This window comes from Thalia democratica, chromosome 6 (assembly GCF_965202585.1).
Source record: "Thalia democratica chromosome 6, ktThaDemo2.hap1.1, whole genome shotgun sequence".
Lineage (NCBI taxonomy): Eukaryota > Metazoa > Chordata > Thaliacea > Salpida > Salpidae > Thalia > Thalia democratica.
The window spans coordinates 22,319,438-22,344,657 of NC_139170.1; the positions used below are offsets into that span (position 1 = coordinate 22,319,438).

The 25,220-nt window shown below is 26.4% G+C and overlaps 1 protein-coding gene across 2 annotated transcripts in view; it reads right to left on the reverse strand.

The window, feature by feature from the left end:
- Positions 1–248: 248 nt before the first annotated feature.
- LOC145837789 (uncharacterized) overlaps positions 249–25,220 on the reverse strand; it is a 59,050-nt gene continuing 34,078 nt past the window's right edge. For both annotated transcript variants that reach the window (XM_082945234.1, XM_082945233.1), the window contains exons 21-34: positions 23,621–23,684; positions 23,422–23,530; positions 20,262–20,301; positions 19,371–19,645; positions 18,903–19,055; positions 17,828–17,945; positions 17,553–17,740; positions 10,902–11,010; positions 9,778–10,086; positions 6,398–6,555; positions 5,346–5,541; positions 3,536–3,619; positions 1,710–1,787; positions 249–1,182 (exon numbers count right to left, since the gene is read on the reverse strand). In XM_082945234.1, coding sequence (XP_082801360.1) covers positions 1,120–1,182; positions 1,710–1,787; positions 3,536–3,619; positions 5,346–5,541; positions 6,398–6,555; positions 9,778–10,086; positions 10,902–11,010; positions 17,553–17,740; positions 17,828–17,945; positions 18,903–19,055; positions 19,371–19,645; positions 20,262–20,301; positions 23,422–23,530; positions 23,621–23,684 — 1,944 coding nt within the window. In that variant the 3' untranslated portion in view covers positions 249–1,119. The remainder of the gene's footprint in view (positions 1,183–1,709; positions 1,788–3,535; positions 3,620–5,345; positions 5,542–6,397; positions 6,556–9,777; positions 10,087–10,901; positions 11,011–17,552; positions 17,741–17,827; positions 17,946–18,902; positions 19,056–19,370; positions 19,646–20,261; positions 20,302–23,421; positions 23,531–23,620; positions 23,685–25,220) is intronic.

Sequence of the window (25,220 nt, forward strand, 5' to 3'; positions counted from 1 at the left end):
AAGAGTTATTAGATCAAAATTTAAATGTACACTAATTTGCAAAATAAATTTTAACTTAAAATCTTATTATAAACAGTTGTTTTAAGAGTTATTAGATCTAAATTTAAGTGTACACTTAAATACAATACGGATGTACCCTCTGATATACCAATTAAATTATCTTATAAAAACTTTTAAAGTTTCCTTTAGAATTTGGTTACAAAAGTGTAAAAAAGGATTAAAAGTTATTAAGAAAATAACAACTAAAACACGATTTAAATATAATTTATTTAGAATTTATTTATTTTTAAAAAAGTATGATTTAGTTTAAAATGTCCTGAGTTTTTATGATACAAGACACAACTTTCAACTATAAATAGTATGATTTACCACCTTTTTGACAAAGAAGGCAAAAATAAGAGGGGCAAAGTCTAAAATGAATTTTATTTATTATTAAATTTGGTAGTGCTTAAACTTAAAACACAAAAGTTAAGTAATAAAGACTACTTAAGATTATATTTCTTAAAAAGCAGTGTTTTTATGCTTATATTTTTGAACAAGGTTGCCACTACCTCAGACTTTTAAGAATAGTTTTTTTTTATTAAAACTGAATACATTATTTTCTAAGCTTGAATTGAAGGTAAAAACTTTGATAACGTTGTTTCTTTTTTTTTTGGAAAACAAAAATTCCAATTTTTTAAGTGTTGGGAGACTTTTTGTAGCTCTACCCATAAAGTCAGTTCAATTCAAGATAGTCTTATTTGTGATGACTCAAGCTAGTGTTATTTTTTGAAATAGTGGTAACCCTGTAAAAATTCTTTTTTTTTTTTAAAGACTTTAATCTTTAAAAATAAGGCATTGTAGCCTTTAAAAAATATTTAATATCAAGTAAAAAACTCATGCATAAAAAAAAACTATACTGAATTTTCACATTTGTACAAGTACATTATACCATATAATTTACACTTAAAAAAACTAATAAAACTTTTATGCTTCCTTTAAATTAATATATAAATTTAGCTATAAAGCATATTTTCAAATTCATATTTAATTTTAGCTACAAAGCTCTACTAACAGTTGAAAAATATGTTGCTTTCAGTTTAGTAATAATAATTTATAATTGTACTAAACAACGGAAATTTAATTATCTTTTTCCCTACTGATAAATATGACTTCGTCTTCTTTTCGTCTGTAAATTTCCTCCTGTAACAAATGTATAACGCAATACAGTTTTGATGATAAATCCTTTAGCATGTTTGAGACAAAATCATAAACAAACAAGAGCAGTATTTTTTTACTTTATACTGGCCACTGGTTTTTGAGAAATTTCTTCCAGGTTTTTGAAAGTACACGTCTTAAAACTATTTTTAGTTAAAATTAAGTTTAAAGTAAAAAATTATGTTAAATAGTATGACAACATGGGAAAGATACTGTAGAGCTGGTTGGTATACATGTTTTTAATAATAATTTTTTTTTTGATGCCAATTATTTTTCTTTATTAGAAATTTTTTGTCAAATTAAAATTTTACTACTTTTAATATGTTAAAATTGCTTAAAATTCCAAGTTTTTTAGTGATTTTTGTTAAAATTTCAATTTTTTTCAAATTTCTAAAACTCCAGGTTTTTCCAGGATTTCAGGTTTAGCAGTCACCCTATATGTAATTTAGGTATATGATAAGTTAACACTATATTTATTAAGAACATACGTATTGTAATACTTTTAAACTTACATTTAGGATATTTTTACAATTTACAAAGCGACTTTCATCTTTTTCCTTGACATTCTGTATTAGTAATTCTTCAAGCGACTGCAATATACATTTCTAATTAAAAAAATTAACAACTTAAATAAAATATATTTTATCCCTAATATGCTCTTGTTAAAATATTTCAGAGGTATTTTTAAAATGTTTCACTGTGAAAAATATCAGTTGAAACAATTTTAGAAAAACAACAAGACACAATTTGTTAATAGTGAGAAAAATTAAAAATTAAAAAGAAAACACAAATGAACCTATAATGTTATGACAAATGCGCTACATACTGATATGTATTGCTATTGTAGTCTTTTTTCGATTTTAACAAACAATTTTTAATGTGCAACTTTAACTTATTTTATTCCTGTTAAAGTGATTACTTACAAACAAATGCATTTGTAGCTTTTCTAAAAAATACTCATTAAAATAGTCATTGTTTTGAAAACGATTATTTTATAAGAGTTATCTATATTATGTACTGTTTACGCATCTGGTTTAAAGACTGTACAGTGTACGTACATACCTCAATTTACGTGTGTATTTATTTTGCTATTGATCAAACATTTAACTTACATATAAATATTTAATGTTATCGCAAGTGAACAGTAGGATATTTACTGAAGGATATAAGTTATTTTTATTTAACACTAAATAGTTTGTTATGGTTGTAAATTTTCATTCTTTCTAACAAATTATATCTTATAGTTTAAAGCCTATAAGTTTTTTTTCTAAATAAAGGTTTAATATGAGTATCTAAAAGTTTTTATTTTATTGACATATTTCTTCTTCTTAAATACCAATTACTTTTTAAATACTTCATATTTTTGAAGTAACTAATAAAACGTAACATAATTTTTTAAAACAGTTTTTATCGAATAACTAAATCATATACAGTGGTTATTCACTTATCCGGACTTGTTAGGCAAGATTTTTCTGTAAACAAGTCCGGATAAGCATTTTTCCGGATAAGTATAAAAAATTGTTTTCTTCATAAAATAGTAAAACTGCTGTATATTATGCAATGCATAATAAATTATAAAAGCGTTATAGTAAAAATAAAAAGTAATTATGAGTAAAAGATAACAAAACTATACAAAGTAAAAGCTAAATTTTAGGTTGAACTATTTTTTTTATCTAAGGAAGAAAAACATTAGACTTACTAACCCTCTGAAACGATATACGTTTTTTGAGGGTCAATCAAAACACAGAAACATATGTTGGTACAATAAAGGAAGATTGCTGTTTAATTTGTTTTTACTTATATATATAAGTTTTTAATGATTTTTTTTAATTTTCGAGAAAATTTGTCATGAAAGTTACTTATTCCATACGTTTGTATAGGAAGCTTTTTACAAAACTGGTTATAGCTTTTTTTTATACAATATTCTATAGAAACTAATCTATAGTATACATTTTTATGTTTAAATTAAGAGCCAAAGTCATTTTTGTAAAAAATGTTGGACACCCCCCTTATTTTGTGCCTGACCCCAAAATATCATTTAAATATTATTTTATTTTAGAATTAACTTTCTAAAAAGAGTTTTGTAACCTATAAAAAGCATTGAAGTACATGAATTTATATTAAAGTATATCTATCTAATTTCCTTTGTTATTTTCTAACTTTTTAGCTTCTATAATGCAATATATAATTAAATTTACAAATTAAAAACACACTTGATAAAAAATTGTAAGTTGAAGTGTTGCAATTTAATTATCAAAAAGCTATTGTATTTTAAATAAAACCTATAACTATTCTGAAAATAAGTAAACTCGACGTAAAAGTTTAAAATATAACTTACGCTAGCAACTAAGTTTTCATTCAGCTGCAAATTTTCCTCATTCTTTTCAACTTGTATAATTAATTGTGGTCTTGAAGGAAATATCTTGAACAAAGTTTTGTTTAGATTGTTTAGCATTTAGTTATCATAAATAACAACTTTACTTGATAATTAGGTACTAGGCTGGAAAAGGAACTTTAAAAAATAAAGCTACAACAATAACCAGTTTACGAAAACATGGTATACAGTAAAAATATACAACTATATCAAAACTCTTTAATCGATAGTTCAAAATACTTAAAGCATATAAGAAACTAAATTATTTTTGTTACATGCTAAAAAACTTAAAAACTAGTTACTTGACTCATAATCATTGTGTCAAAATCAATTTTATTTTAGACGGATACTTCTCAGGTACACAACTTCTGTTGAGTACTCATTTGAATGCTATAAGTGCGTATCATGAAGAAGATTACTGTACATACATAAAATATTTCCATACTCAACTCTCAGTTTATAATATTTTTACTTGACTACCTCTTCTTTAAAAGTTAAAAAAAAAACGTTTTAACTTCTTTTTTATTGGTCAGTAGCTCATGTTTTTTAAACTTTTTTTGTATGATTTACTCAATATTGTAAAATAAAAACTAAAACTGTTATTAGCTGTATGTAGTACTACTGCATGGTATCTTGGTTATATTAGAGAAAGATAACAATAAAAAAGTTTAACCTTTTAATTCCTTAATAGATTGCTTCTATTTATTTCAGTCTAACAAAATCAAATGTTTTTCAAATACTTAATTTGTTGATAATAATAAAAAAAAATGTTTGTTTTTTAAAGAAGCTAGTTGTAACTAAGTACAATTTAAATTACTATTAATGTTATAAATTTAAAATCAACCCTTATGTTAAACTTGAGTTTATCTCACGGCACACAAAAGTCCAGGCTTCTGCTCTGCTGACTTTGATTGTTTTAAAATTAAGTATTATCTTAGCTTAAATGTAAACTATATCATGTAAAAGTATTTTGCTTTGAAATAAAGATAATTTTTTGATAAATAAGCATTTTAAGCTGTTTAACTAGCAATTCGAATTATTTTATTTTAAGTTAAACTTTGTAGTTCAGTTATATATGAAAAATAAAAGCTTACTTAATATTGAAACTTGTTCTGAATATTATCTTAGCAATATTCTTTAGAAAACATTGAATGTCATACATTGTCTGTATTTTACAAATCTCAAACCAGTTAATCATTATTTGATCATTTGTTTTAGCATTGTTTTCTTATAACTTTTTCAAAACTAAAATTAACACCTAATCGAAACATTTCGTTTCATACTTTAGTTGTTGAGAATAGTCGAAAAAATTAAAGTTTTAATTAATTGTACGTTTAATTTAAACGACTAATGGCTGTTTTGGTTACACAAATCTAACAACTATTGAACGCTTTTCGAAACCAACTGACTGATTACTTTTCACCTATTTTTTTAGGAATGTTTTGTTTATAAATAAATATTCAGATCTTTTTTAAATTACGGCATTTTTTAAATGTAAGTGTAAACAAAAGGGGTGAAGAGTAACTAAGGCTACTCACAATAAAAAGACAAAAACCACACAAATCTTTGACTATATTTTATATAAGTAAAAGAAATCCAAATTACTTACTATAGCTAAAATAATTATTTTGCTGAGGAGTGCCTGCAAAAGTTTAAAAGTTTCAAGAAATCATTATTTATAAAGCTTTTTAGACACTTTTTGCGAAGTTAAAATTTATTTAAAATATCATACATAGTTCACTAAAAAATATTTTAAGTTTATAAAAATAGAAACCTCATTAAAAGCAGCAATCAAGTTCAGCGGAATACGAAAATTGAATTCCTTTTCATTTCCTTCCTCCGATAAGCGAGCGTATACTTTCCGTGTCACACAGTCCGCAATATTACTTTCCACGTCAACTACATTTTCTGACGACATTAAACTATCCCTGTGTTGCTCGTTTCTTTTTGGTATGTTGTTATGTTCCAAGCTGTAAAAGTCGTACTTAAATCATAAGGGCTGGAATACTGAAAGTATTAAAAGTTGTTAAACTTATGGATATCGAGTTGTAAAAACTAGGTTGTGATGAAATTAAAAATTATTAAATTTTTATTTTAATATCATGAAAAAAAATGCGGGAAGATTTAAACTATAAATAGTGCTAATGTTAAGTTCACTGTTCTGTTTTAAAAATTAGAAGATAAATACATAAATTCTAATTTTTATCACAACGCTTTTTGCGTAAAAAGTGTGTTTTCAAAAGAAATGTTACTGTATATTAGAAACTAATAACATGTCGTGATATAGATAACCTTTTAATATATATTTTTAATTTTTTATGTTCATAACATTACTACTTTGGTTTTTACCTTTTATTTGTACACATTTTAATTTTTTTAAACTATTAGTTAACCTTATAGTTGATTTATTTCATAAACTTTTTTCATTTTAGCTTAGAAATACTTAAAAGAACTTTAAGACTACATTATAACCTGATCATTACGTAGAAATAAAAAAACAACTTAACTATACAATCCTATGTATTAAAAGGTTAGTTTTATAAAAGGTAAAAAACATTAAAAGTTTACATGGACTTATCAAAGTAAAATATAATAAATAAACTGGATACATAACTGTATTGATAAAACGTTAAATATAAAACTCCTTCTATTTTAAGAAATCATACATTTTTGCAGCTAATATAACACGTAATTTTTAATATGGTCTATGGTAATATTAAATTATACTGTGAATATAATTAGCGGCTAACACTTCAGGAAAGTGGTGTTATAAAATCAAATTAAAATAAATTTCTATAAATTCAACAACAATAAAATAACACTTACTGTAAAGTTGAAACAGCTGGTTGGTTAAGTAAAGTTAAGTTTTTTCGAGCTGCTGTTAATAATAAACCTTTTTTGTTTGAATCTTTAGTTTTATCAGTTTTTGAATGACTTGTTTGAAGAGGAATAGGCAGGCAAACAGAAGCTGATTGATGTCCACCCTATTAGATTTATTAAATCTGATTTTAATTTATAAAATAAAAATTTAACCTTATCAAAAATAAATGTTATATTTAATCGAATTTTACTTCTTTACACATATTCAGAGTTGCCACAGATTAAGCTGGGAAAAATTTACCGAGTTCTGAATTGAATTATTAATACAAATCAGTTGAAAAATACAGAACCTTATGTGAAACCTAGACTTGAAATTATGTTAAGTTTTCAATCTTATTTTTATACAGGTTAAAACAACCGTTATTTTGAGTGAGCGCCTTTCTTCAAATATTGGTCAGGGACAAAGTACATGAGTGCATTTAAAATTATTTCTATCTTAACTTTTAAAGAGCCATTCAGAAAATATTTTTCAGAAAGCCAAGAATTCTTAAAAAATGTTGGTTTTGACTCTAACAAAACTAAAATTTAATACATAAATAACAAATTTACCTAATTTTAAAAACTGAAATGAAAAGTAAAACAACAATGACTAGTCTGAGTTTTAAAACCTTATACATAAAGTATTAGTTTTCTGTACAATTATTTCTAATTTGACACAATGAAATAAAAAACAAACTCACTCTCTACCACATAGTAAAAACACACATGAGATAATAAAATATTTTAAGGGCATAGGGACAATTTAAAAAAAAAAAAAAAAAAAATTTTAACTAAAAAAAACTGTTTTTTTGTTTATTTTTTATATAAAATTTTTAATTTTTAAAAAATCATTTTCCACCGAATTTTTTAAATATATCAAGGAACATTTCCTGATAATTTGAGGTAGTTATCTCAAAAAACGTAGGAGAAGACAGATTTTTAGTGATTTCTAGTTATTTGCCGTTTTAGTTTGCGCCTCCCATAAGGATCGGATTGTTGCCTCCGACTTTGACCGGCTATATCTCAAAAAATATTTTGAATTATTTTAATCTGTAAAAATCATTTTGTAGCTTAGTAAAAACTATATAAAATAAGATCAAAAACCAAAAAAGGGTGTTTACCCTCCCCTATGCCTTTAATTCATTCCAAAAACTCAATTAAACCCTGAAAAATATGAAATCCAAAAGCAAAGGGTTTGAGAAAATAATATTTGTAAAATGGATTATTAGTAATGATAAACTTTTTTATTTCAAATTTCCTGACTTTTTTTTTGAAAACCCTCATTTTTTTCTGAATATGTCTTTTTATGTTCGTTTTTTTATTTTTACTATCACAGTTACCCCTAACCCTTACCCATAACTTTTTATTCTTCTTTTTTTTTTTTTTCTTAATCTTTATCAGTAATTTTTATTATTTTTTATTTTTACTGTCACTGTTACCCCTTACCCTTGGTAAATATATATTTTTTCTTTTTTTAAGTGTTTTTTATATTTTACGTTTTACTCTCGTGCAAAAATGACCCTTTGTGCAAAAGTTTCCTTTCGTGCATATTTGACCGTTCCTCTGTTCAATACATTTATAGAAAATACTTGCAGTTTTATAAGGATATTTTACTCATTTTTAAGAGATTAAGGCATTAAGAAAAGTTGTAATTTTGTAAATTTTTAGAAAATTTTTTCAATTTTAGTCTGACTTTCGAGGATTTTTAATTTGAAGGCTTTAAAAAATAAGGAATTTTGTAAGTTTTTTTTTAAAGACAAAATCTGACGTTTTTTTTTTTTAACTTTTCTAAATTAATTATTCTATATGTAAAAGTTGTTTTAAAGTCCAAATTTATATATTGATTTTTGTTGAAAACTCCACTTTTTATTTTAATTCATCAGACTACAGTTTTTTTTTTTGTACCTTAATTGTCAAATTCTAGGCCCTCCAGGATTTCAGACAATGTTGCTTTTTTCTATACAGTGCAGATCGCAAGCATTTTTTACGAAAACTTTTTTTTCTTATAAAAAGCTGCCGAACCCTGAGCTATTATGTTATTTATTTTTAAGGTTAAAATATACATTAGTTACATTTTATTTTACTAAGATATTGTAGTGACGAGCGCTGTTTAAAGGTTTTTTTATAAAAAATTATTAGACATACAATGTGTTGTGTTAAAATGTTCTCTTAAATTCTTTTAAACAGAATTAAACTAAAACCTTTTTTGCTTTAAACACCTAGTTTACAAAAAGATTATTAAGTGCTGTTAGTATAAAAAAAATTAAAATACCGCTAAAAGTTTTAAAAACTGACTTTTAGTTTTTGTTGAAAGGTTGAAACTGTTAGTTAGTTTTGTTTTACTTAGAAAAAAACACTACATTCATTTTTATGAAATTTTTTTAAATCTCAAACTATATTTAGAATAACTAAAGTTTAAACTAACGACGTTTAAAAAACTAAACTATATTTTAGATGCGTTTAGAGTGCATGTGACAACTACAATTGGTACTTTTGAAACAAAAATTAGCTACTACAGAATAACAAGTCTAAGGTACGGTTTTAACTTCCAATAAGAAAGTTAACGTAAGGTTTGATCATACCGATTCGATCATTTCGGTAGACTGATACCGGTTTTGCCCTGATTAGGACTCGTCAGTCAGTCACAACCTGTAAACTTGCGAACAAAAATCTACAAACGGATTATACATGCAAGCATGAAGCAACCGTTTGCTCGTATTGATCAGCGACGTCAGCATTGTCTTTTGCCGTGCATGGTATGATGAAAACTTATGTTAACTTAAGCTTAAGTCTCACGACATACGAAAGTCCAAGCTTCGGCTCTGTAGGATTTCGCCAATGTTTTCGTTCATCGATTCCAACAAAAAAAAAAAAAATTAAAAACTTTTATAAAAGGCTAGTAGTCTCTAAGTCTAAGATAAACTCTACTTCGAAGTCTTCAAAAATGGAATCATTTATACTAAAATAAATGACGATTATTCGCCTTTCAAAATAACTAAACCGAACGCGCTTTTTTGAACTCCTTCTAACATAAAACTTTTTATTCTAAAGGTTGTCTATTGATGATATAAAAGACTAGATATTGTCTAACACAATACATAAAAATAAGTTCTAATAAAATTTAAACAAAGTATGGATAAAATGTATATCATTTAATTTCTGATAATACAAAATTATTTGTACTTGAAAATTAATTTATAAAACTTTTTAAAGTACAAATAACTTTTGACATCTAATTTTTTCATTTTAATCTTGAAAATTAATTTATAAAACTGTTTAAAGATTAAAATGAAAAAATTAGATGTCAAAAGTAAATACTTTACATAAGAATAATTATATAGCAATACCTTCCGCTGTATAATTCCTGAATTAAAAAGTTCTTCAATAGGGAGGGTTAAATTAACTTTTGGCATAGTACTGTCACTAGGCTTTAACTCTTTACTATTTTTATTGCTTTCTTTGTTTTCCAACGAACTTTTCTCTATTCTTATTGATTGCATATCATTACCAATAACATTTGTACTTGTATGCTGAGTGGTCTGCAGATTTTTGTGCTTTTGTTTGACATGAGACTGCCTTGCGGCAGGGGTGCGAAACATTTGTGTGCAATGTGAGCATTTGTACGGCTTTGCTCCTGTATGTAGCCTCATGTGTACCTAAAGAATTAAAGTTTTGCTGTTTACTTTAATATATATATATATATATAAAAGTAGTTTGTTTATTAGAAAAATACGATTTTAAAATACTATTCCATATGTTTAATACAGCTAAACGTTTTAATCATCAGCTAGTTCAATTTAAAACAACAAGCACTTTACTAAACAAAGATGCAAAAGTTATATAAAAAACCAAAAAACAGTATGACGTAATACTGTGCATTACAAAAATTCAGTACAAAAATTGATCTTTCCATCTAACTAATCAAACAACTAAAAATTCACAAAAACCACATTGTTACCAAAAAAACACCTTTACGTTTTTTAGAGTAAAATATAATAATTGCAATTATATGTATTATATTAACTAAATCATTAAATTTATTAAATCAATTTCATTACTAAATGTTATCATACATATTAATGAGAGATAACATTTAGTAATGAAATTGATTTAACAAAGTTAATTTGTATTGTTAATAGTGTAATTAACATTATAATTATTAACATAATTACGATATTAGTAAATAATATAATACATATAATTGCAATTATTATATTTTACTCTAAAAAACGTAAAGGTGTTTTTTTTTTGAAGCCTATAAACTGAAAGGAAACTGGAGTTTAACAAATTATTATGTAATTTCATTGGCAGCGAAACGCTGTCAGTCTTATAAAATATTTACGTAAAAATATTGTTTTGATTTTACTGCGAGCTTTCTTATTTAGATGTCTAAGACTTAATGCTTTATTACGTTTATCTGATGAAAAAAGCAAAACTGCTTTGCAGATAAAAATCAAATAAATTAGCCTACTTTTAGAGTATTGAGTGTAGCATATTCACATGAGCAAATGTGGCACAAAAACTTTTTTTCTTTTGAATGTGATCGTTCATGAGATTTTAAAGTAGACTTTAATCGAAACCTAAAATGAAAACAGTTGTAAACAATAAGTAGAAACAACTTTCAACTTTATAAAAATATAAAATAAACTTTATAATATACTAATATATTTTTTTACTAGAAGTATTGTTTTGTCATAAAAACATAAGACTATTTTAAATGTTTAAAGTGCACCAATATTTGATAAATCTAAATATCATTTGAAACTAAGATACGGTAATTATTTAGTATAAAATTTTTTGGTACTAAGTTTTGTTAGAACAGTTAAATTTCAAGCTGGACTGCATCAACTTTATAAATATTGTTAGATTTAAAGAGTATGAAAAAATAAGAATAAAACCTTAACTGAGCTTCTCATCACATTAAAAAAAATTATTTGCTAGATGCAATTTAAATAAAAAATAAAAAAAAATACGACTTTTTGGTAAATACATTTAAAGTTAAGTTAATAGATAGACTTTAAAACGTTCTCTTTTATTTACTCTTAAAACACTACATAACTCATATAACTGACTTTAAATTAGTGATCTACCTCATAAGTATTTTTCAATAGGAATTATTTTTTCTATTGTTTATGATATGATTAAAGCTTGTTTCTTTTCAGGGAAATGTTTGTCATAAAAAACTGTGATTACTTTTTTAAATCACAGACATCTTTTTCTCAAAAAACATTGATTCCATGCTCTTTTCAATTAATTGTTTTAGACCTTTTTTAAACTAAGATACAACGATAGGCCCGCAACAGGAAATTTGATAATAAAAATTGGATTTTTTATTTAAAAACTTGTTGCAAGACAGCAAAGATTCTAGCGCATTTAGAGCTTCAAACTAAACTATAATTTCTGCCTACAACAAAAGTTATGTCAGTTGGCGCAAGGCGATTTAAATAGTTTTAGCCTAGTTCAAATTTTATTGACTTTGAAATATAAAATTAACCGTCAAACAAAAAAAATACGTTGACATATTTTTTTTTCATATTTTAAAAAAGGTAGATTGAGGTTTTGTTTAATAAATCGTATTAATATCAATCTTAATAAAAATAAAAGGGAATTGTATTTTTTGCATACTTTTGTTGATTTTTTACTAAAATTTCATAGTTTAAGATACTTGAGCACGAGCTATGTATATTTATGTATGAATTGTAAAATTCACTGATTCAGTGATTCAAAGAAAGTAAATATATCATTTTCTTTTATTGCAAAAAATTATTTTAATTTTTTTTTACAGCTTTAGCTGAGTTATTCTTCGAAAACACCCTATAGTACTTATGTTTTAAATTTTCTTTTAATAGTTTCAGTAGAATGTGTTTTCTTTTTGGTCATCTAATAAACATTTTCATACTGTTACAAAAAGAAAATAATCAATATATAAGTTCAATTCGCTGAACTTGAATTTTTAATAAAACTATTATCTTAATATAAAAATCTTAGAGCAAAAACATATCAGAGAGATACTACTTGAAATCTGAAACATATTGTTCTATTAAGAATTTCTCTTTTTTATTTAAAGTATGAAGTAGATATAACATTGATATATTAAAATCTAGTATTCATAAATATTTACAATATTGACTTTCTACAAATGTTCATTCCTTATTTCAACTTAAAAGGGATTTGGGTCCACTGTGGATCCGATAGGTCACTAAACAAAATATAAAACTATACTTAATTGAAGTATTTTCAAGCATTTTTATCTTGAATATCAGACTAAAAATGATTTGTGTACCCTCTTGACTATCTAAAATTTTATTATTTAGTTTTATTTGTCTATAATGCAGGGTTTCCCAAACTCATTTTTTAAATCGCCCACCCGCCAGAAATTAAAAAATATACATTGCCGTTTTTTATGAGATACATCCCCTTTACTAGTAAATTACCAATATACTTTGTAGTATACTTACTAGTTATTGTCCCTGAAAGCTAAAATATTTTCAAAGGACCGCCCACTATCAAAAACTTGCTATAATGTATAAAAAAGAGGTAGCTCGAGAATTGTGCAAATCATTAGCATATGTAGCAAATCATATTTGCTAAGTCAGCAAAAAAAAATCTTTTTTCATGTTAGTTTTAATTAGGTATATGTACAAAAGTTCTCGACAAAACTTATTTCGCAGACAATATTAATATTGTTTTTATTTATGTAAAGGCAACGTCGTTTCATGATTAATATTGTCTCCGAAATAATTTTGTCGAGACCTTATGTGCTAAAGGAATACTCTTCACATATATTTATAAAGCTCTTCACTGGCGAATTGAGCACTTTTTATTCTAATGGCACCGGCGATGGATGACTTAGAAAAGGTAACACTTGACTATAGTTTAAAGGGCATACCACTTTCACATAAAACGTTATAAACAAAATCGTATAAAGTTGTACGACGCTGCATCAAAATTCATAAATAGAATAAGATGGAAACTGTTTTTCACAATAAAGATAATTCATCTTAAGCCCTACACTAATTCTGAAATACCTGTATTTAAAAGTTCTAAATCAGCCCCATTTTGCAACGAATTAAAATAATTTGAAAAAGAACTCTTTGACATGATTAGCAACATTAATTTTAATAGATTCTTGCCCAAATTTCAACAAAATTTAAGAAAAGATCTAAAAGCTTATTTAGAAGAGATAGACTGATAATATTTGAGACAAAAGTAGAAACATGTATAGCACAAGCGCAAAATCCTACAACTAGCTAATGAAGGATTGCCTGACTTACTACATAAATAAACCACGAATCCCAAAAAGTTAATCTCTTCAAAACATTTCAACCTTAAAAAAAAATACCTAAGTTCTCTAAGGTAGACAGACGCGTTCTTTACAGGCAAAGATAATAAAAAAGACTTCCCACTCAACATTGAATGCAGAACAATGAATCCAAGCAAAAATTCACTGGGTAAAATAAGCAAGAACATACTTTAAAATATTGTGACTCAAATAAAGAAGAAAACAACAATAATCCAATGGAGAAACACATATGAAGTAACAAAATGGTTTGATCAAATAGATGAAAAATCGAGCAAATGTTTTGTCAACTTTGACATTCAAAAATTCTATCCAAGTATCAAACTGATACACCTTAAAAATGCAAAAGAATTTGCAAGAAAATTTACAGATATAAGTGAAGAGGATACAAACATTATAATCTACACATGTAATTCAGTGCTTACTTACAATGGAAAAATATGGACCAAGAAAGACCAAGACTCAACTTTTGATGTCCCTATGAGGTCATATTTCGGTGCTGACTTATGCGACCTAGTCGGCCTATACATACTTGAAAGATTGGGAAAACATAAATATCAAACCAAATAGGCCTAGATAGGGATGATGGTTTAGTAATCATCAAAAACAAAATCAGCCAGGATCTTGAGAATATAAAAAAGTAAACGATAAAGATCTTTAAATACATTGGTTTCAGCAATCACAATAGATATTGGAATGACAAGATGCAACTTCTTGGACATTACCATAGACCTAGCTAACAGTTATTTTATGCCATACAGAAAAGAAAACTCTTCAATCAAATACATCAAGAATAACTCTAACCACCCGACGATAATCAGGAAAAGCCTACTTAAAATGATAGAGAAAAGATTAAACAGGCTGTCCACAGACCCAAAAAACTTCGATAATGCAAAGCATAGCTACCAAGTTGCTCTACGCCAATCTAACTTCAAACACGAATTGAATATGTAAACAAAACCAAACCTGTAGACAAAAAAGAAACGAAAACGAACAAGAAATATTATGTTCTTTAATCCCCATACTGCAAATCAATTAAAACTTACAATGGGAAAAAGTTCTTGGATCTAATTGATAAACATTTTTAAAACGAGAGCATGAAAAAGATTTTTAACAGTAATAACTGCAAAGTATCGTACTGTTGTATGGAAAATATTAAATCATTAATAATTCGTCACAATAAGAAGGTACAAGTAGAACTAACAATAAGAAAGATCAAGAGAATAGTATGTGCAACTGCCGCAACAAAGATTCCTGCCCGTTAAATAGTAAGTGTTTGCAGGAGAATGTAGCATACCAGGCAACAATCACTACTCAGAACGAAATCGAGGAGTACATAGGATCTACTGGAAGTTTTTTCGAAAATAGATGGTACGCGCATATTAGTAACATTAGAATTGAAAAAAAACAAAAGAAAAAAACAAAGGAACAGAACTTTCCAAGTACATTTGGAAATTAAAAAAACAATAACACATGCTACGAACTTAAATGGAACATTATGAATAAGATTGGAGAATTAAAGAATGTAAGTAAGATTTGTAAAACCTGCAACCTAGAAAAAATTAAGATAGCACTTGCTGACAAAAAAACGAAATTTAGATAAAAAACAAGAATTTTTTTACACCTGTCCGCACTTGAAAAAAAAATCTACTTTAAAACTTAACGTTTTTATAGCTGGTATTTTTGTTTTTGCTTGTTAATTTTTACGGTACTTTTATTTGTTAATTGCCATTTTTGATTTGTGTTGTTATAAGCTTTAACTAATGTTCTAAAACTGTATAAAACATATCAATACTTGTAAGTATATATAAAAACAAATTATACAGTAATCTTCCTTTATTCTACCAACATATGTTTCTGTGTGTCAACGAATCAACACACTTCAACTGGGTTTAGGAAAGATACTTGTAAGTATAAATATTGTTATTTAAAAATTTTATTTTTGTTAATTTAATAATTTTTTGATCACTATAACAATAACTTTATAAATTTGATTTTAGTAATTGTTTTGCAATATTTATTAAGTTATCCATCGTCTTATTTTTTATTTTGCAGGCATAAAGATCCCTGTTGAGTTTAACAACGTTGCCTTTGTATAAAAAATATTATTATTATTTCAATCTTAATCATTAAAACTTCTTTTTTTTTTATATGTTTGGGTAAGGTGGATTAGAGATAAGGGTAAAAAAAAGCTTTAAAAAATAGCTGACTCATCAGATATGCAAATCACATGGTTGCCACTGATCAAGCTGAGAAAAATTTCCTGACTATTTACCAAAATTTTCCTGACTTTTCTAAATCAAAATCTTTAATAAAACTTATTCTAAAATACATAATCTAACACTTGAAACTATATAAAGCTTTCAATCTAATTTTAATACAGGTTAAAAACAACAGTTTTTTGCTGAATTCTGTCATCAAACTTCCAGTACGTCACTTGAACCACCTGTGTATGATTGATGTTTGTAATAAACAGCTCTATCAGCAAAATACTTGTATTATTACCTTATAAACAAAGCTTGTCTGAAAAATGACACAACTTTTTTAGCATTTCCTAGCATAAATGTATCTAGATAAACAAACTACATATAAGTAACTGCTTAGTTATAAAGAACTCAATTATTTACTTAAACAAAAAACACTTTGATTCTAAAATTATGCTAGATAAACTTTTGTGTATATATCACAGTTTCACTATGGAAGTGTCCTTGCTACAGATCATCAATACTAAAAAGCTTACAAAATCTTCTTGTTCAAGTAGGGTACTTGTTCAATATGTTAATAGAAAATTTTTGCAGTTTTATAAAGGATATTTTACTAGTTTATACCAGATGAAGGCATTTAAAATAAAATTAAATATTTTTGTAAATTTCTAGGAAAATTTTGGATTTCTTTCTGACTTTAAAAGACTGTTTATTAACTTTTACCATTTGAAGGCTTTGGGAAACAAGGAATTTTGTAAATTTAAACTGACAAATCTGACTTTTTTTTAATTTTATCAAATTTCCTGACTTTTTTCACTTTTTTAAATTTTTCCTGACTTTTCCTGATTTCCTGACTTTTCCTGAATTCCTGACTTTTCCTGACCGAGTGGCAACCCTGAAATCATTTGCTACATTATGCTAATAATTTGCACATTTCTCAAGCTACGCTAAAAAGTAGTTTTCTTTTATATTTTTACATTTTTCACACAAAATTTTAATGTAGAAGGTAAAAACCTTTAGACAAGAAAATTAAATATAAAAATTACAAGCTAATGGTTTGTTAATCAGGGTGGCCATTGGTTTTTCCTAAATTTTTTCAGGGTTTTTTAAAGTACACGCTTTTTAGGCCATTTTTAGTTAAAGGTAAAAAACTGTGTTAAACAGTATAACATAAAAAGATACTTTAAAGCTACTTTAAATGTGTTTGTAATAAAAAAACTTGATGGTGACAAAAATTTTATATCGATATGATAGCTTTTTTTGTGTCAAATCTAAACTTTACAACTTAACATGTAAAAATTGTTTAAAATTCCAGTTTTTTTAGCCTAAATTGACAAATTCCAGGTTTTTCCAGAATTCCAGGCTTAGTGGCCACCTTGGTTAATACAGATCTAAGCGAAGCAAGTTCGCTGGAATACAAAAAAGAAACAACTTGCACAGTACTTTTACTTATTAAACTAACTGACACATTTAAAATTGTATTATCTTTTTTATATAATATATACTTACAAAATATACAATAGTATATATGGAGGGACAGCGAAGTGTTTTAAAAGCCTAGAATTCATAACTGTTAAATGATGTTAGCATATTAAAAACATCAAAACAGGTAACAAACTTTTTCCCGCAAATTTTACAAGCAAAAGGTTTTTCGCCAGTGTGAGTCCTTATATGGCGTTTTAAATCGCATGGTTTTTGAAAGCTCTTGTTGCAGTAAGGACAAGCGTTTTTGTGAATGGGAAAACTGCTTGGTTCTTCTAAATCTTTCTGCTTACCTCTAGTACCTGGTTTCATAGCGTGGGAGACCTAAGAACAAATGCTATCTATCAAAACAAAATATACTTACAAAAAAAGCGAATTACTTAATTTATTAGATGTTAATAAAATATTTACAGTATTGCTTTCAGCTACAGCAGACAGTAAAGCCTTTTCTGAAACAGACATTGTTTTAGTAGGGCGTGTCTTGCTCAAAAGTTCGTGTTGATATTCAGAAATTACGTAAAACCCAGACCTGTTAAAAATAAAAAAGACATTAGTTTTTTTTTTCTATTTTCAAGATAAAATTATGAGTTATTTTAATCAATGTAATCAAATACATTGTTTAAAAATACGTATGTGGGTTTTATTAATATCCACAAGCCATCTTTTTTTTAATTCTAGATATTTTTCAGATAATTTAAAATTACTTAAATTACTATATTCTTAAAGTAGCTTATAATAGACATATATCAAAAGTAAAATAAATAACTTTTTTAATCATCCGAGTTTAAACTGCTTACTTTAAAGCTACGCCGGAAAATCATACAACAATAAACTTTACATGTTTACCACGATAGCATAATTTAATCTATAAATTAGAAAGATGAATAAAAACAAAATTTAGTGGCGGAAAGTGTAAAAAAAATTGTAATTTATTAAAAGACGATAATAATTTGTTTTGTCAACGCTTTTTCTTGCGTCTTTTTAGTTTAGTAAACGGGTACAAGTTATTACTAAAATAGTAAATAAGTCTGCAGGTACAAAAAAATTCTTTGCTATCAATATAAAATATAGAATTTTTTACATGCAACTCTTTTATACTCATATCTATTTACGCAAAAGTAAACTAGTTGCTTTTCAAGGACACAACGCCGGGTTTAGTCCTTTTCTCGCGTGCTAAAGTTAAAAAAATATTATTGCCATAAATCTAAAAATACGTAGTTTATCTCTTTAGTTGTACACAATATTTATTAATAGCTTATGTAGACATTGAAAATCTTATTGTATTTACTTTACTGAGTCTATAAAACAATTGGCATGTGCAATAGTACTTTGTAGAGCATCAAAAAAAGCACCTTAGTGTACATATCTCAACTAAACTTGAGCTTATTACTGAGCCTTTCTTTTATCAAAACTTTAGCTAGGTTTAAAAGTTACAATCAGAACCATTTTAAAAATTAAGAGACTATGTTTAAAGTATATAAGCCACCTTTTGCGTTTGAAATGCTTAGCTTGAACATCTTTCTCAGTTGTGCTACATGAACTGCTGAGCTCATCTGATTTTTCCTTGTTGCTTATCATTTTATTGATTGTATTAGAATTTACAACTGTTTTATCTAATGATTCTTCCATGCCTTCATTGCTATACAGATTTTTAAATTAATTATTCAGGTTATTAGCTACGGTTATTGTTACAAACCAAAACATATATTTATAAACTAAAATTAAATTGCTAAGTTTATGAAGTTGAAAGCTAAATATTTTTTAGTTATTTTGTAACTTTAGAAACAAGAAAAACACATTTTTTAAGAGATATAAGTTAGTTTTAGTTTAAAAAATAAGCTAAATAAATCAGTTAAAACTTAAATACTATATTTTTGACAAAACATAAGTAATTAAACAGATTATTTTTAATTTGAAAAACTTAAGTAGCGACAATTTTTTTATAAATTAGAACCTTGGTTTACTTTGATGGACAACGCTGTGCTCCATCACAGCTTTAAGACTATCAAAATACACAGTACAATAGGAGCATGAGTAAACTTTGTCGACACTTGCCTCGCTATCTATCAACTGATGGGAATTAAGGTGGGAATCCAGTGATTTAGCGGACTCAAGCACATGGCAACATTCAGTACATGGGAATTTTTCTTCGAGATTGCTTGCAACCAACGCTTCGTTGTTTTTGTGCAAATCTAAAGCTGAAGAATCCTGATATTTGAACTCACATCCCTAAATAATACGACAATTTAGATGTTAAAAATGTTTAAAAAAAATTAGGTTGTCCTTTTAGCATTATATTAACAAATAAAAGTACTCAATAAAGTTTTAGCCCAAAAACTTGAAGTCTTTTTTTTTTGTAAATACTCCATGTTTTTAAAATGTCTACATAAATGTTATTAAAATCCATTTGACAGGGTTACCATATGTTTTGGCAAATTTTCTCCAGGTTTTTAAAAGTTCTTCAAGGTTTTTAAAATTATATATTTTTGGGTCTATATTCAGTTTTAAGCTAAGTTTAAGGTATGATGTATAAGGTATGGATAAGGTATGTGTTAGGTAGTATAAAAACTTTGAAAAGAAACTCTAAAGCTACTTTAAATGTGTTTTTTAACAAAAAAATTAGATGATGACAGAACTTTTTTATCTATATGATACAATTTTTGAGGCAAATCGAACATTTACTATTTAACATGTTAAAATTGTTTAAAATTTCAGGTTTTTTTTTGTGATTTTTTGTTTAAAATTTCAGGTTTTTATTCAAAATTTCTCAAATTCCAGGTTTCAAGGTTTTTTGGCAACCCTGATTTTATTTTATTGAAGAGAAAATGATACAATAAGAAACAACCTTGCATTTCAAGCACTCGTATGATGTATTTTCTTCAGAACTGTTGATAGAATAAAATATATTAAAATTCTATTTGTCATAAAACAACTTTTTTACTAAATTAATTTTGCTTGATCAAAAACAAAAAATTGATTTGGTAATTTAAATTTAAAAGCAAACAAGGTTGCTTACAAGGTTAATAAGGAGGTCGATAAAGGGTGGAAACAGTTAAAAAGGGATGTTGTGATATGCGCACACTTAGTTTAAGTTATCGTTTTTCATTCTTAAATAATTAAACGACTAAAACACAATTAACATTAAATAAAATAAACACTACAACAAATAAATGCTAGACTAAAACTACAAGTGATAACAAAGCAATTAAACTTAAATGAACGATAAGATAACTAGTAAGCATAATTGTTTCTAACAACTAATTCTAAATTTTATCATTTTTCAACGAACCGACTTTTGTAAACAGAACTAAAATTGTCACACACGCAACAACTCGGCTCAACCGCAACTGATGTGAAATCAAAAGTAAATTACTGTTTTATAAGCGTTCTAAAGAATGCAACCCCTTAAAATAAAATGCATATTTATATTTAAAATAATTTTTTTACGAAAACTTCAAAGCGTTTTTTTTTTTTATATTTTAGCTAAATTGTACAACTTTAAAACCTGTAAAAATAAAATATGCAATACCAACACAAAATAAGCCACTGAATGCAACAAAAACAAACTAATTTAAATACCAACGATATAAATGTCAGTATCATAGACTACCATCTCAGTATGATAGTTTTATACCAAACATTAAGCGCTAATTTTTTGTAACATTTTAAAATGCATCTTGGTAGGGGTTTGTGCTTAAGGGAGTAAATGTATATTCTGGATTTGTACGTAAACGTAATTTTGCAATTTTAGACCAACATACCTTAATTTAGAGTGACATTCTTTTAACCTTTGTCGATCGGCGCCTAGTTGGAACCAGATGAAGCTACTTAGCTTATTAGTTTGGTTTTAATGGTGTAGTCTAATTATAATAAGATTTTTTTTAAATTTTTTTTTATATGACATAGCCCCCAAAATCTATCATAAAAATTTGAGTTGTCTGAACTTGAATTTTTATGTTACAGCTACAGACCGGACATTTTTAAGACTTTATTTTTAAAGTGCTAGCTGACAGAGTCCTGGGCTAAAAAAAAAACACTTATTTAGTTATAACTTCACAACGTATTAAAAATGAACTAAACTGATTATAAATTTATTTTAGAAATTTAGAAATTGTTTAGCATTTGTACTGAAATACCCTGACATTTTGTCAATATTGCTTTAATTTTAGTTAAACTAAGGCTACAAAAATCAAATGGTTGTCTATAAAGAGGAACACAATTTAATAATCTTTTCAACATATAAATTGGTTCTCAAATTTATTTTAGAATCTCAGAAATTTTCAATAGTTTGTACCAGGGATGTAGCATGTTCAAATATATTACGAAGATGCGAAGTTAAAAAAAACAAATACAACTATAAATAATGTAAAATTCTACTGTATAAGTGCGTTTATTCATATGGGTTTTTGATTTATCTTTAAAATCAACCTGTAAGCGCTTCCTCGACTCTTAAAGAACTACTGATCTTTGACGCAAGTAATTTTACGTTTGTTAAGGTAAATTGACTGTAATCTCGAATCTAAACACTGAATTCAGAACGAGTTATCGAGATAGCTTTATGTTTAATTAAAATACTAAAAAAAAACATAGTGTCGGGTGTTGAACAACTGAAATATAGTTCAGCCTGTTTTAGGATGTTTAAAAGATTCTTATCAGTGCTAAAACAAATATTGATGAATACTTAAATTGACAAAGTAGAGTCTTAATAAGTAAATAAATTGAAAAAATGCAGGTTATTTCGCAAAAAAAATGTTGGTGCAGATTTGCAAACATGTACCAAGCTATGTCCTTGATATGTACAGACTAATGAAAGGCAAAAAAAAATAGTTCAACACGGATTTCACTGCTTATAAATAGCACATCAGTTCTTAAAAAATATTAAAGAATTAGAAGGAGCAAGAATGCACTGACAAGGCACCGTATTACAAACTAAACGTTAGCTTATTCCTTTTATATAGTCAAATCTCACATACCTTTTCATATATGTTATAAAAGTTAATTATGTCTTAAAAGGTGCTGAGGCATGAAATAAAACTAAGATTTAAATGTTTCTAAAAAAATTAATAGACTTTTCTACCCTTCGAGGTACATTATTTAGACCAGGGTTTCCAAAGTAGGGCCATATGGTCCCCTAGGTGCTATCAGCAGCAAAGGGGCAACACGGGAGCCATAAGACCACAGTTTGAAACTTACACTAGATATTCTGGAGTTAATAAAAAAGAGTGAAAATAAAGGTCTTAAGCCTATTAAAGTGTAGTTTTGAAACTTATACTAGATATTAGGGAAAAATTTAAGAAATTCAGGGGACCGCATAAGCTGTAATAGGGGGAGCCAAACGACTATAACTTGAAACTTACACTACATATTATGTAGTTGATGATAAACAACAACAACAAAAAAGGGTCTTAGGCGTATTAAATAATAGTTTTCTAAGAAATTTTGTCGGAGGGGGCCATAGTTTTTATTATTTTATTTAAAGAGGCCTTATGAAAAAAAGTTTAGGAAACCCTGATATAGAAAGTCGCTTTAAAAAGAATAACATTTTCCTTTAAATTAAAATTAAGTTTACTTATAACTCTCAGAAAAAAGTATCATTTATAATAGACATTTTTATTAATGGAGTTACTAATAGTTTCCATATGTATTGATTGAGATTTTGTTGATTCGTATTTAAAAATTAAAACTTAAAAAAATGTTTCGAATGCTGTATCTTAGGGAAATTAAACTATGTAGTAGCGTAATAGCAATTTACAATTTAATAAAAAATATAAACATAAATTTAAATTATATGTGCAATTGAAGAAATTATTTATTATATTTCATTGATTTAACACATGTTACTTATAATTAGAAACAAACAAAACACTTTAATTAACACCAAAAACCTTAAGAAGTAGTAAATTATATAAAAGTTATTACTGTATCTACTTCTGAGAGCTGACAAAGCATAATTATAAACAGCAAATGACTAATATAATCATTTTAAATTGAAAAATATATATCACCTTTTGTTTTTAATGTAATCTGTTGATTTTGTAGTACTTGATGCATTTTTAATATGAAGTGAAGAAGTGTTGTTATTTAGTAGTACACTCTCATCTTCTTCAACATACTCTAATAATTAAAATATAGTTAACTTTTATCACAAACAAAGCTTATACAAAAAGACCTTATAAATACAACAAAATACAGAAAATTTTTTACCATAATAAGATAGTGGTTCAGTCATATTGGTATTCTCTAAACCTTCATCTGAATTTATGTCGATCTGTAAAAACTTTCTGTTTCAGCTTAAAATTATACTGGGACTTGTACACCAGGGTTTACAAAGATAGTCCCCTTGGTTGTCATTACAGAAATTTAGAGGGTCATAGCATCAAAAAGAAACAAAAGGTTGGTTTTTATCTTGTTGGAGAGGGCCATAGCTTTTTTAATTTCTTTAAACAACCTTTTGAAAAAAAGTTTGGGAAACCCTGTTGTACACTGTATAGATATTAAGGTTGCAAACAAACATTGTTATTTAGATTTAAAACTTACAAATTAAAAGAAAAAAGTTACTAAAGAAGTTAAAAAAAAATGTTTTAGCCTGTATTGGTTGGAACAGCTCAAAAGTTATTACTTTTTTTCTTTATATGCTTTAATATATTATAAAATAATTTAATGATGGTTGTGTTATCTTCTAGCAACTGTAAAAATCTAAACATTTATTCTTTTTATATCAAACTTTTATTTTTTCAATTCAAGCATTTTTTTAATTTCTAATTTAATTTTGAAATTAAATTTTTCTCACCAAAATTTAATTGTTGACTAGATCCTACACACAGGTGGTATGTTGAATATACTTATTCAATGATAAATTTAATCGAGTTTAAAATTATAATGTCAGATTTTTTTTAATTTAATCTAATTAGTAAATACAGTAACCTCTCGCTTATTTACGCACATTGTGTCCACAGAAAAAGTGCGTAAAGATATGAGAGATCGTAAATATACGAGAGGTACCAAATATACTTACTATAATGGCTGTTTTTTGATATTGCTTAAAGTTAAAAGCAGACTGTGAACTTTCCCACTTTTAACAATTTGTTTACTTTATTTATAAATATGAAAATAAAATAGGAGTTGAAAAAACTGGAGTTTGACAATTTAGGATTAAAGATCATCTTAAAAGATTTCATTCAGAACATGTAAATAAAAATGTAAAGTTTTAAGAAAACGTCGAGATTAGAAAACAAAACAGTGTAAAATCAAAAACATGATCAAGAAATCTACACAAAGTGTTGAAGGTGGACAGTTAGCTTCTTACTATTTATTACAATAAGATATACAAGACACACACTTTCAAAAATACTAAAAATATTTCGATCAATTCTCTTCAGTAGAGTACAATGATAACAAATGATAAGATTTTACACACTTATATAATAACCAAGTAATCAAGTAATCAAGAGATTAATAAAAGACAAAAGCAATCAGTAAAAGTTAAAACCAAATAAGTCCATTTTCGTTATAATTGATCTACAGTAAAACTAGAAGCCATTTGTATTTTGTTAAGGAAACCTGTTTTATGTAAGCAAAAAGATTTTGACTATACTGTTTCTTTATTTTCGTAACATTTTATAAGAATTGTTTTCATTTTATTTATGTTTAGTTTTACTGTAGATCAATTATAACGAAAATGGTCTTATTTGGTTTTACAAAGTCGTCTTGTTTGAACAGCTGTGCAATGACAATGATGAGGTTTTTAATAATTATAATGCATAAAATTTATCAATGGTTATCAAAAGGAAACTGTCTATAAAGG